At 30.0% G+C, this 13,905-nt stretch overlaps 1 protein-coding gene across 3 annotated transcripts; it reads left to right on the top strand.

Annotated features, from left to right (window-relative positions):
• The first annotated feature begins 761 nt into the window (after positions 1-761).
• LOC134714676 (myogenesis-regulating glycosidase-like) lies at positions 762-12,855 on the top strand. 3 transcript variants are annotated; one of them, XM_063576131.1, is made up of 4 exons: positions 762-859; positions 2,321-2,510; positions 3,629-3,655; positions 7,449-12,855. In XM_063576131.1, exons 1-4 carry the CDS (start codon positions 822-824, stop codon positions 9,390-9,392), a joined length of 2,199 nt encoding a protein of 732 aa, XP_063432201.1. In that variant the 5' UTR covers positions 762-821; the 3' UTR covers positions 9,393-12,855. The 3 variants fall into 3 exon arrangements, with proteins under 3 accessions (XP_063432201.1, XP_063432202.1, XP_063432203.1); XM_063576132.1 differs by lacking the exon at positions 3,629-3,655; XM_063576133.1 differs by lacking the exons at positions 762-859; positions 2,321-2,510; positions 3,629-3,655 and adding an exon at positions 6,540-6,900.
• The last annotated feature ends 1,050 nt before the right edge of the window (positions 12,856-13,905 follow it).

The raw sequence follows: 13,905 nt of genomic DNA, 5'->3' as shown, positions 1-13,905 counted from the left end.
ACTTGAAATCTTTCTAGAGCTTATACTTTCTGGGAATCATTATTCAACTTTGTTATTTATAAAATAGGCTGGGGCATTTGGGGTTTAAAATGTTTTCGTAGGTAAATAATAGTGTGGAACTTTTTTTTAATGAGAGTTTAGTAGTCTATAGAGTATATACTATTACTTTCTGTTTCGTGGAATAGTGAAATAGAAGTCAATACGTTCCTTGCTCAATCCTGTGTCGCTTTGAAGGTTTCCTGATTGTCATAGCTTTGAAGGTTTCCTGATTGTCGTGACATCCTCAGCCTAAGCAATGTTTATTACTGTAATTTGAATTTAATTCAAAATGACCGAGTGCCGGGTTTTTTTTAACGCACTGGTCAACCCAACCATAGCAAATCACATGACTCTGATAATCAGTAAATACCAGCGAAAAATATCTTTATAAGTAAAGAATTGTCGTAAAAAAATTAGATACTCGGAAAATGGCAAAGTTCACGAAGTCTAGTCTGATAATCATTTTACAAAAAAAAAAAAAAACCAAAAAAAGACCACCTCTGAATCCGTCACTGTCTTAGATAAGCCAATTGGTCTAATTATTGAAAAAAAAACTTAAACAAAAATATAATATAATCTTGAACAATACAATAATATAAATAGAAATTTAAGCGTTGGCTTAAATTCCCTGTATTCCGAAACATAAAAAGGGCCGAAACAAAAAAGACGAAAGTATTTTAAGGCCGGAATGTCCCCTTTAAACGCGGACGTAGACGAAAACACCAATTTTGTTACATTTTGAGATAATCCCCATAAGTCACCGGAAACTTCAGAAAATAAACATGGAATCGAGTAACGAATCGGCAGAAATCAACGGAGGGTAATCAACATAAATTGACATATTTAGTCTTAATTTTCCGCCTGAAATGTTTAAGTATAAACAGTTGTTATTAACCTTAAAATATGTGTATTATAACAGTGGTTTAAAGTACATAAATTGCTTGACTGTAAAGGGTACCCTGTTATAAATTTATCTACTACAGAACTACAGCTCACACCAGGCCACTTTCATCTATACAGCTGTATCATTTTTTACTCGAGGTTGAAAGAAATTATGTCACTAAGTTAACTCTACAACAGGAATATATGTATATCTTTTCGCATGCCTACAGGTTTACTTTTGGTGCAATCTAAAATTCCCTAGTAAACAACGTACTTGTCATTCTTGTGTAACTACATTTACATGTAGCTCTAATGAGGGGTTGGACCTTTATCAGGACTCCATTTTCAAGATCAGGATTTCAGGAACGAGCTACATTATCTTTGGGATTTAGTTTATTTGAGACACCTTTTGTACCTGCGTTTATTTGTTCTTCCATCATGTTCATTGCTAACCAGTTATGTTTTTTTAATACGATTTATATTTGCACATTGTTTGTTCTATGAAGAAGATATGTTTTATTTCCATTAAATGCCAAAATGGGCTCACAAGAGACATAGCGAGACATAGCCCAATATAAGACATTTAAAGGTAAAAAAACACAAAGAGACAACAATGATTTAGTATACCATGTACAAGATGTATACGTACACCGACATTTTAAAATGAAAAAGCAGTTTGAACATCATAAACTACATGTATCATTACACACATACATGTGTGATGATACAATATACACAAATACATACATTCCCTTCTTCTCAGGATCACACCCACATGAAAAAGTTCCTAAAATAAATTGGAAATGTTTTGGATTTTTAACTACATGTATATGGTTTAAGTCTTTAGATTTTTCAATTTATAAATGTAAGAGTACATTCCACAGTAATTAATCTATAGAATATATTTATTTGTTTAAACACAAATTTTTAGCACTAAACCTGATGATTGTTTTGTCCTAATGTTAACAAGCACTAATAATGTCCAACTGTTTCTCTTGTAGGTAACACATATTTATTAAGGCTTTATGTAAATCATGAAATAAAAGACATATAGTCTTGTTGCAAGGATTACTGTGAATTCAGAAATTAGTGCGAGTATTTATAATTGGAAAAAATGTGACAGGGTAATAATCGCAATAATTCAAACTCTTATTTCAAATATTTCATATGGATTAAACAAGATTTTTCCCAAAACATGTTTCGCAATTGACACAATCTCATTTTAGTCTAAAATGACAAAATCGCAATAAATAATGCACACAAGAATTTCTGAGTTTACAATAATAAATATATTTATATATTCTGAAGTTTACAACACTTGTACATATTAAATGTAACATACATGAACATGCTTAATAGTTAATATATACATGTGATACATTTCCTTTTTTTTTTACAGAGAAAAAGAAAGTGACAAACTCCTTACTTCACAGAGTAGTACACAAAATGGACAAAGTCCTGCTCCCAAATCTCCAAAACAAAGCCCTCAGAACTTGGGAGTACAGAAGAAAGAAAACCTGACAGTCAGTTCAGCAAGCCATAGCTCCTTGTCTAGACCCTCAGATGTTCCTACACTCAGAGTTACTGAGGTAAATAACATACAATTGTTATTACCATATCATTTATATAAACTAAATATTGTAGATTAATTTTAAAGAAATAGCCATTTACATGTACAATGTTGTCATCGTTTTGGCCCTATACTTTATAGATGATGATCTTAAAATAATATTATTGTACACATGTATCTTTTTGAAGTTTAAGTGCTACAACGAAGTTGAACTGGGCTATAATATCTTTATGGTGAGTACCTTTTGAATGTCTGGGAAATGGACGTCATCATTTATGTTGAAAAAATCCTAAACAAAATATATATTTTTACCAATTTTAGTTTGATATCTCGTTAATTTTAAGGTCTAGGGTCAAGGTCACACAAGCTAATGATAAACTAAAGTTGGGACACATTTTGGAAAAGGATGTTGATCGATGTTATGGTTTGAACCAAATTTTTGAATCATTACATTCTTGGTTAAACACTGGCCAATTGTAAGAGAAAGACACTACAATTTTTAGTGTCAATGTCACATTAATGTAGCGACATGTACATGTATAGAGTTTGATGAAAAACTCTTTTAGTTTGGGGTCACCAGATTAAAGATCATGTTTTACATTAGCATTATTTGACCATTTTCATGCCTGAGGATTGCCTGCTGCAAGATGTTTTTCAATTTGCTGACTCCTGCTTTTATGCATTATTTAATATTCCCTTTTATTTGTGCAATATAATTCCAGTTTGCATAGGAAGGGTTATCTTGCATACCTGGTTCAGCTATTTATTGAAATCTTGTTAACTATTATGCATAAATGTGGTTACTATTGCACATAGATGTAAGGTTAATTATTATGCATAGATGTTAGGTTACTATTGCATACAGATTTAAGGTCACTATTATGTACAGATGTAAGGTAACTATTATGCATAGATGTAAAGTTAATGTATATTTAATATACTTAACTTATTTATTATGCATAGATGTTAGATTACTATTATGTATTGATGTAAGGTTAATTATTATGCATAGATGTAAGATTACTATTATGCATAAACATGATAAATGTAAGGTTAACTATTATGCATAGATACAAGGTGATCAATACACATTTTGTTTAACATCCTGTTGTATATTGTACCTACATGTAATTTCAGTGTTGCCATTTGTATACCTATACCCAAGTGAGTTCTACATGTGTTTAACATGAGATTTGCAGTTACTAAAACATTATTAGCATTAATAGAATTACAGGAGATATTTATTGGTTTGATATGTTATGAAAGAATCAAAAGTTATACACTTGCTTATTCTAATATACTGTTATTCTGAAATAGAGATGATTTTAAGGTTTAATTTCAATTTCAAACATGGGTCTACAAATCCAAGCCAGCAAATCAAATATGTACAAAATGTATTAAAGCAACTTCAGTAAAACTGGATTGATGGCAAAAACTAATATTGAACTTGTCAACTAGTACTTACAAAAATATTTGCTAGTCAGAGAAAAATATTAGACCTTTTAAAGAGGAAGTAAACATTTTACCCCCATACAGCCCCTACATGTACTTATTGGAAAGTTAAAAGAAAAGTTTACCAATATTTTAGCATAGATTCATTTTACTGACAACCTTATGCAGTGGTCTTGTAAGCGATTTATAGTCGTTATTTGTCTTCCAGCAAGATTCTGATCCATAACGATCCCGATGGCCTTGTAGTGCCATGGTAATATGATGCTCTTAGACTAGTATATTGCTTGAAAGATGCTTTGTAAAGGGAGTTTCTTACAGAATAAGCTATGAATGTGCAGGTGCTTTAATTTTGTGAAACAAGATAGTATTCAATATTCCCTGCTTACCAGGATGATCTTTGCAATTTGTGGGAGAGCAATGCATTATGGGTTAAGTAGTACAGTGTATTTACTGAAGTTGCTATACAAGTCAGCTGTTTAACCATAACAATAAATGTGAAGTCATATTGTAGGGCACAAAATTTAACAGACATATTCATTTTGAAGTGAACAATACTAAATACATGGTTAATTCAGTGAGTATAGGTTGGTCTATGAGGACAGATGGCTAATGCTTGAGGTTGATTTTATTCACTATAATATGAGTGACTTAATTTGAGTAAATATATGACATGAATTTACTATGATTGTAGATAGATGTCATAATCAACATGCAGTGAAACTTTTTTTAACCAATATTTTGTAAGCATTTACACAACACTTAAGAATACCATTGAAAAATAATAAAACATGGTAGTCCTACTGTCTATAATTACTTTTCATGAGTTCTTTCCAGCTTGATTTGACAAAAAAAAATAATGCCAGAGCAAGAAACCTAGAGTCTCAATTAGATAAGAAAGATCTCTTAATGATAATTAATATTCAGGTTTACTTATAAATGTAAATTATGTATGTCTGTCAAGTTTTAATTTGGTGGCGAATGTTGAATTTTATTCTGCACATTTACCAGATATTACAACTGAAAAGATGTTTATGATACTTATGATAACTGTTCTATTATACCTTGTATATGGAGTGATATAAAGTACTTCAGAGCTTTAGAATTTTCTTGATCAAAAACAAATATGAAAAGAAGAAGATGTGGTATGATTGCCAATGAGACCCCCCCTAAATTTTTACAAAAATCGAAAAAAGATAAAGATTGGAAATGGAGAATGCGTCAAAGAGACAACAACTGGACCAAAGAGCAGAAAATAGCCAAAGGCCACCAATGGGTCTTCAACACAGCAAGAAAATCCTCAAAACAGAGGCAGGCTTCAGCTGGCCCCTAAACAAAATGTGTGCTAGTTAAATGAAAATGACGTCACACCAAACTCCAAAACGTATAATACATGTTTTTGTACTACATATAAGTAGATTATAGATACAAAAGATTAAGGTCTTAATTCCTATAAACACTGTGCATTATTTTTTTATATTGATCAACCTTGACTTATCATAGACACAGAAGTGCTAACAGACTGATAGACTCGGTGATTACTAAAGAGCACACAGTCTATTCAGTCAGCAGATGCCTAAAAATGAATAAACCAGTCTTATTTTTGGCGAGCAAAGTTTGATTTTTTATAAATCTATACAATTTTCTTGTTTATGTTACTTGTTATGAAAAGTTTCACTGCATTTTTTAGTAGAAAGAAATTGTACTGAGTTTTTCAAGTATATAAAATGTGTATAATGTGCTATAGTTTAGGTTAATAGGTATTAAATTTAGGAACATAAAAGTTTGCATAGATAGTTGAATAATGCATCTCTGAGCTTGCATTATATAAGAATAGTTATCTTAAGAGACAGTGCTATTAACATGTATGAATAATCATGATTTATGACTTATTATGTGAGATAAAGTACAGTAATAACTATTTCATTTCATTGGTTACTATAGTCAGGTGAGGTTTCATGGTTAAAGCACTATTTCACGATCGTTCCTATACAAATCATTAATACAGATCAATAAAGTGTTGTTAACAATAAAAATATTTTACAGCTTACATACATTAACCATTTTTTGCAAGTGGTGATATACACATGAATTTTATCAAGAACTATTAAAGTGACTGTCTGGTTACTTATACCTCATATTTTATACCAAAGTTCTACCTGAACAATTTTAATTTTAATTCCTGATCATTTTACAACAACTCTTATAGCTAATTTCCTAATCTTGGTAGAGTAAAAGTTTAGCTGGCTTACTTGCTTTGTTTGTATAAACTTTAGCCCTAGCATTGTAATTAAGATTGACATCTGCAAACAATATAGACAGGCATTATTGAACCAGTATATATATTATATTTAAATTTTTAAATTACAATTGTCAAAATACAAACAAAGCAAGCAAGCTAACAAAAGTCTTACCCTTCATGCATTGGGATATTTTCTGTAATAGCTTAGATTAAAATAGACTTGAAAAATGGTTGTTAAATAAGAAAGCATATTTACAGTTTTGGTTGTAAAATAGGGAGTACATTATAAAAATAATTAAAAAAAATTATTGTGTTTGTTTTAATATCACTTGTTTGACTTTATCGTACATTGCATTGGATCTCATAGACTTGAAAAAAAGCAAATAAAAAAGTATTTTTCTTAAGTAATAGTCAGAGACCAGTTATATAACATGTAATGGGATTAAGCTGTAAAATGGTTTTAACACTATTGTGAAGTGCTATAAAGAAGTAATTAATGACATCATTGAAATGAACACACCTTGCATATCCTTGTGAATAAAATTCTTTTGTACAAGTCACATCTTTGTCAGGGAAGCTAGAAATAATGAAGAAATATAAAAAGAAAATAGCGAATGAGAGGACTGGGAATTCTTACATTGTTAAAAAAATGCTTCATCAATGTGATAAGGATGTTATATCATTTGAACAAGAGACAAACATCTCTCCTGAGCTCGAGGTAAAGTCAATTATTTTATGTTTTTCATTGTAAATAAACTTTTTGGGAAGTTTAGGATTGGATAGGATACATTTGATTTCTGAAATAAATGTAATGGTAATTACTGTTTGTTATCACAACATCAATGGCCATTAGGTTCACAGTATCATATATAGATACTTTTCAATTGACAGAGTTGAACAAAAGTTACTTCCCTTTTTGTCATGATGGAGGGCTAAGTGGGCAAATACATTCATGTTAAATCAACCAAGTCCAACTTGTTATACTGACCACTAGACTTTTATAAAGAGTTGTTCTGAACAATTTAAATTTCTTTTAGTCTTGCTTTATTCACAGCTACCATCTAGTAAGGATTTATGTATTGGATGTTTCAATTTGATTAGTCATAGAAGAAAATCAACAGTTTCCCCCCCCAAAATGGCAGACAAGGGAAGTAACTTACACTCAAGTTATGTCATTCAAAGGTTATCTATATAGACACATGAATTATATTGATTCTTATAATTACACATAAGTTTCTTTTTTTTAAATCAAGTTTCTATTTACAGGATCCAGCTGACAGCGAGAAGACTTCCATCAAGAGGAGAATATTGAAGGTTGCTGTAACGATCATGTTTCTTGTCATGGCAGTTGGTGTGATTGTAATATGGTCGTTACACGATGGTGGAAAGGAAAATAAACAAGCCAAGTTCATCTTCTTTCATGCTAATGATCTGTATTTGAAAATTGATACTGGACATGAAGACCAAACATCTCTTGCAGGAAGTATCGGTGGGGATCTGTTTGTTGTACCGGGTTCTGATGAAAGGGGGATAGATAAATGCATAAGTGATGCAAAATGGTGTTTCACATGGAAAGAGAAAACAGTTTTGACAGTTGATTATGTTAAAAGAGAGTTAATGGGATGTATGGATATTTCATGGCAAAATATAACATCTATTTTCCCTACTGATTGTTATGAATTGAAAATGGGATATTGGTTTGGAATGGGTGGTAAAGAAAAATGGATTGCAAATAACAATCCCCTGACTGAAGATTATTACCTCCCTGGTTATGATAAACAACATGGAAATGTCTATGAGTTTTATTTACTTTCATCATATGGAACGTCCTTTTACATTGTTAGTGAAGATCCATTTCGGTTACGGCTAAATGAAACAGATGACACTAAGCTATGTATATCACCTGTACCAGTTGGTCCACGGATGCACACGTCACTTGAATACTCTATATGTCAAGGCGACTCAATTCAGAATACACATACTGGTGCATCAATGATGTCACATAGACAGTCTACAGGCTCAAATAAAGTCAATATAACACCATATGAAAGATTTTCGTGGAGTGTTGGGAATACGGATGAACTCTTAAACGTAACAAAAGTAACAGATTTTATGGAGAAATTGAAAAAAAGAGGTTACCAATGTGGAGAAATTGAAATTGATTACAAGTGGGAAACATTTGAAGGAGACTTTGAGTTTGATTCCAGTATTAAGAATACCTTGAATATCCTAAAGAACCATGACTGTCAATTTATTTTACCCATATCTCCTGTTGTAACGTATATGTCAAAAATGTTTGATTATGGTGTTAAAAATGAATTATTTGTCAAAGATGTGTATCAGAACACAGTTAGATTGTATAGTTATGGTGACATACAAGGAGCATTGTTAGACATGTCAGTTGAAAACACTAGAGATATCATAAAAGAGAAGTTAAAAAATCTGGCAAATGTTATAAATATTTCAAGCTTTAAACTGAAAATGGTTCCAGTTTCAGTTCATACTTCTGCAGCGGATGGAGGAAGATTCTCTGTAAGCAGAATTTTCCGAGGCTGGATTAATGCTATTGAAAGCGTAGGAAAGGTACATATTCTTGAAAATGTTTATCGAGCTCAAGATAAGTCAGTACTTATTGAAGTAGGGAGTAGTATAAGCCTTAATACTAACAACGAATCATGTCTCTCCAATCCTTTTCCTACGGTGTTTACATTAGGTATCGATGGATATCCTTATCTGTTGTCAACTGTGTCTAAAAATAACTTGACCTCTGACCTTTTTATTCGGTGGTTACAGTATTCCACATTTTTCACTGGACTGACTTTACCATCTGATACACTTTTTATGAGGAATGGAACAAGGCCTTTTGTTACTAAAGTTAAAAAGTTTCGTGATGGATTTGTATCCCAGATAATACGATCTCTGCAGCCTGATGTGTCGCCCAGTCAGCCTATCTTACTGCCTTTATGGTGGCATTATTCAAGCGACGAGAAGGTCTTTGGGATAGAAAATCAGTTTTTGTTCAATGAAACTATTCTGATAGCTCCAGTATTTTGTGCCGGACAAATGACAAGAGATATTTATCTTCCAGCGATAGATGGGATCTGGTCACATCAACCAACAGGCAAAAATTATAATGGAAACAAATGGATTAGAAATTTCAATGTTGGTTTAGATGGAATTCATTACTTTAAAGCAAAAAATGTATATTGAACAAAGGTTAAAGGTATATGCAAATATTTAAAAAAATTTAAAAAGCTCAACTTTTATGAAAGCTTGTTTGTATTGATCATAGGAGTGGCATGTTAAATAAAAGTTTCATTGAATGAGTACATTCTTATTATATTGATATTATACTTACTGTGGATTCATTATTATTTGTGAGATACCAATTTTCATGGATTTTGTTGGTTCAGTAGAACCAAGATATTAAGAATATTCAACAAATGACAAATTTTACATAGACTTGTATGCAGACTTCGGCAAAACCACGAAATCAAATATCCACGAATATGCAAGTTTCCCTTAAACCAAGAAAGTTGGTACCAACGAAAATAAATGAATCCACAGTCTGACTTATGATTTGGGGTCCAGTAAGGCTGCAATAATTGGATGTTGTTTTCGATCATGATACAAATACAAAAATAGGATATATCAGCTAGATGTTGCCGAGTTCTTGAAAAAGTGGTGGTTTGAAGGTTTTGACCACCAAAATTTTGCTAAGGACCAAAAGCAATTTTATTAATTTGCAATAGAAATAATAGTGAGAACTAGAAGATTTTCTTCATGGACCACTAGTATTTTTTTTTTCAAAAACACTTATATAGTATTATGTAAAATTATTTTATTAGAAGGCTGGGTAAAGGACTGCCCTTTTTTGTCCTTTTTTTGTAATATATATATAGTATGTGGCATACAGTATTCCTAGTTTTCAGTAATTTTCAAGAAGGTTTTTACTGCATTGTTGATTCCATTTCCAATTCAGCTGGTCAAGACCAGTTTACAAAAATGCAGGATATCATGATCTATCATTTACATGTTTAACAATTATTGCATTGGGCATTAAGGATTATATTTGACAATTGTATATAAGGGTACGGTAAAATTATGTAAGAATTCTTAAAACTTTTTGACATGTACATGTATATGACTATTATGTTTTGTCCAGATTCAATAACAATCTATGTAGTTTATATATATAATTGTGACATTGTTATTTTTTTTGTGATGCTTTCTGTTTGAATCAATTAGATTTGTAATTTTAGTACTAAACATGTTCTAATGTTTCTTCTCCTAAATTTTACATTGATTTTGTTGAACATTTCCACATTTATTATTCATATATTAAATTGTTTTTTGTACAACTTTATTCAAGTTGATTGAAATAATATATCTTGAATTTGAAGAAGTGTTTTGTATAAATTTACCGGTTTTGACATTATAAAGTAGTATTTGTTGTAGAGTGAGGTGATTTTTTTTTATCCAACTTTAGGTGTACATATATTGTTATTGTTATATATATATTGTCTAGTCAATTTGTATACAAATGTCAATATAAAGTATTAATTTAATCAATTAAAAACCAAATTAACTATTTATGAAAATGATATTAAATTTCGAAAAAAGAAATAAAATTATATGTGAATATATAGTCATATTTTTGCAAGTATATTTTGTTATTGTAACAATTTGTAAGAACTTCCTGTGAAATATTTGTAAGTGTTGCTTTCCACCTATTGCGTTCATTAAAATTTCTGACTAAATTACAACTGATTACATCAAACAAACTGTTAGACTGGTCAGAAATCTTAAAACAAATGCTGTTGAAGATCCTAAAGTCAAGTCACATAAGTGCAAAACTATAAAATAAACATACGAACAATTCCTTATGATTTAAATTCTATTTTAAGACTATGATGAGTGTTTTTCATCAACTTTCTTTACATATTGTTATTGTGTTGAGTTTTTTAAAAGGTGATGAGTGGTTACTTTTTAGTTGCTTTAAAAAATTCCACACTAAATTTTTATACTTTTATCTCAAAAAGGTGCTTCCATATTTATTAGAATCAGACACCAATTTGAAGTAAAACATGTAATTTACTTTGAGGTTACAATATGTTGTGTATAAGTTTCCAAGGGGAGATAATTTTTTATGAAATATGCTTATTTCCCTTTAATACTTCATGCACACATATTATAACTAAATATATTTATAATTGAGTATTTTAGTTTTTTAATTGAAAGACCCATTTTGGACCTTGTATAGAATAACAACGATTCAAAAGAGAGCCTTCAAAAAGATTTAAAATGTCTTGGCAACACTCCTGTCAAGTTCATTGTAGACAGGAAGTGGAATTGAGGATTGGTAGTATGCTTTATATAATTTCTTTTACTGCAGTTTTCCAGTTTAATTTGATGAAACAAATTGCACTTTGGTAAGAATTATCATTAAACTGAAATAAGTGGACAGCAACACTCACAATTAAATCACAGTAACAAATTTTATTATTGATCAGTTAAATCCATAAATATATACAAATGTACATGTACTTATAAGTACGAGAAAGAGATGCAAGAAAATATCTATAACTCAGAACTTGACAACAAAAGTAAACCATGGCATTTAACAGTCTTGATTATTAATTTATAAGTGTCACACCATATGATTAACCTGACAAAAATGGATTTAAGCCAATTTAGAGCTCAACCTTTGCTACAGGCACATGTTTCTTGTTGGCAATATGTTGACCTCTGAATTTGTCAAAACCATCATATCCAGCATCCATAAAAAAACATTTTTTCTCAATTGTTGCCAACCAAGAAAAGCTATTACAGCAAGTATTTATAAGTATAATTCACTTGTATTTTTAACAAGATATATGTTAGAAGTGGGGAATAGCTAGTGATATACTGTAACAACAACCCACAGCTAGTTCAATATATGTTTGTAAAAAAATGACAATTTCAAGAAGGATGTGATACTAATTATTATTAAATTATTTTGTGTCAAGTTGTATATAATCATAATTAATTATTTATTCTGTTATTTCTTCTAAAAAATGATGATTTTTCTTAAAAGTTTGTTTGCTTTTAACTTGGTATATTAGATTCATTATAAATATAAACTTCTCACATTTCAACACAAACAAATAGTTTATTTCTAATTGAATGTTATTTAATTATGGATCTTTATTTAACAACCAGTATCTATAAAATATATCCAATAAAAATCTGATCGTATTCTGTAATCAAGATGTAGTAATTGCTAGCTCAATATAATTAAACCGCTCAATAGAATGATAAGTAAATGTGATTGGAATTTGTCTCCAACAACCCATTCAAAATTGGTAAGGCCAGTATTAAAATATTTTTTGTTTTTTTTGCAAGCATTTTCTATAGTTAGTTTGAGAAGTTTAATTTTGTTCCCAAAGAATCAGTTAACACTATCAATTTTTAACTTCAGTATGTTCAAAGTGCTTATTTCAGAATTTATAGGAATAAATTGAAACAAAATCTATTGAAAATTTCTTTAAAGGTAATATAAAAAGAAAAAAATAGCTATTTACTATTGGTCTTCTTTATTATATTGGAAATTGAGCTGTGATTTTTTTTTTTTTTTCAATAGTGTTAACAAGGATTTGTATAGGATCTAACTATACAAATCCTTGGTGTTAAGTTTTTCAAGTTTTTCTTTTTTAATTTTTGGTTTTATTCCCTTTTATTTTTTTGGGGAAGAGCAGAAATTAAGGTATTGATGACTTTTTTGATGTTTTTTTTTTGTGTTAACAATTTATGATGGAATAATTATTTGATATTTCATACTTTTGTATATTTTGAACAATTCTAGTTATTTTATTTCATGTATGCAGGGTCTGTATGTTTTGTCTAACATATAACACTGTTTTTGTGTGTGTTTAAACTAAAGTATTAATATAACTTGTTGTAGAATGCATCAGAGAATTTGATTAATAGTGAACAACTATGTTATGGTTTGAAGATTTTAATACATAATCAATCAGTATGAAAAATCAAAACATAGAAAATTAGGAAAAAGAAATGTTGGTTTGTTTTTTTGGTTGAAGTGCATGTGGTCAAGTTACATGTAACAAGGATTAATTTGATGAACCCAATATTATTATACTTGCTGCAACTAGGAAAATTATACAAACTAAATCATACAATGTATCTTTATCATTCTCAGGTTGGAATATATAAAACAACAAAAACTTTTTTCTCTTGGGTAATATTCAAATTTTTGTTGTAAAAACTGGCTTTACAAAAACAAATTCAGCGGAATTATTGCTTATACACTATTAATTAGTTTGTATGATGATTTAACCTGTAATTTTAATTTAAATATGTAAATTGCTTTTTCACATGTGATTCTTTTGCAGCTGTCCCTGTGGGATCAGTTGTTTGATAAACAGACTTACTGGTATAAAGTATGTACAAGCTACAGTAATTGTATTGGTTATGAAATCCCTAGTAATTTAGCATTCATTTATCATGGCTTCAATTTTCTCTGTTTCTGATTTCAAATAAGATTTTTGATAGCAAATATTTCTATTATCATGCTTTTATATACCCTTTTCTCATATAATTGAATGAAAGGTGAACACTATTTGATTTGTGATATAATTTAAAGAAGAATATGAACATGTTTTCCTTCAGGTCTTGTTTAGGTTTTTGTCGCACCTCAAATTAAGTAGGAGATACCAAACTTAGG

This window comes from Mytilus trossulus, chromosome 4 (genome assembly GCF_036588685.1).
Source record: "Mytilus trossulus isolate FHL-02 chromosome 4, PNRI_Mtr1.1.1.hap1, whole genome shotgun sequence".
NCBI lineage: Eukaryota > Metazoa > Mollusca > Bivalvia > Mytilida > Mytilidae > Mytilus > Mytilus trossulus.
The sequence above is the reverse complement of the archived record's forward strand: the minus strand, read 5'-3'. Positions and strand labels throughout refer to the sequence as shown.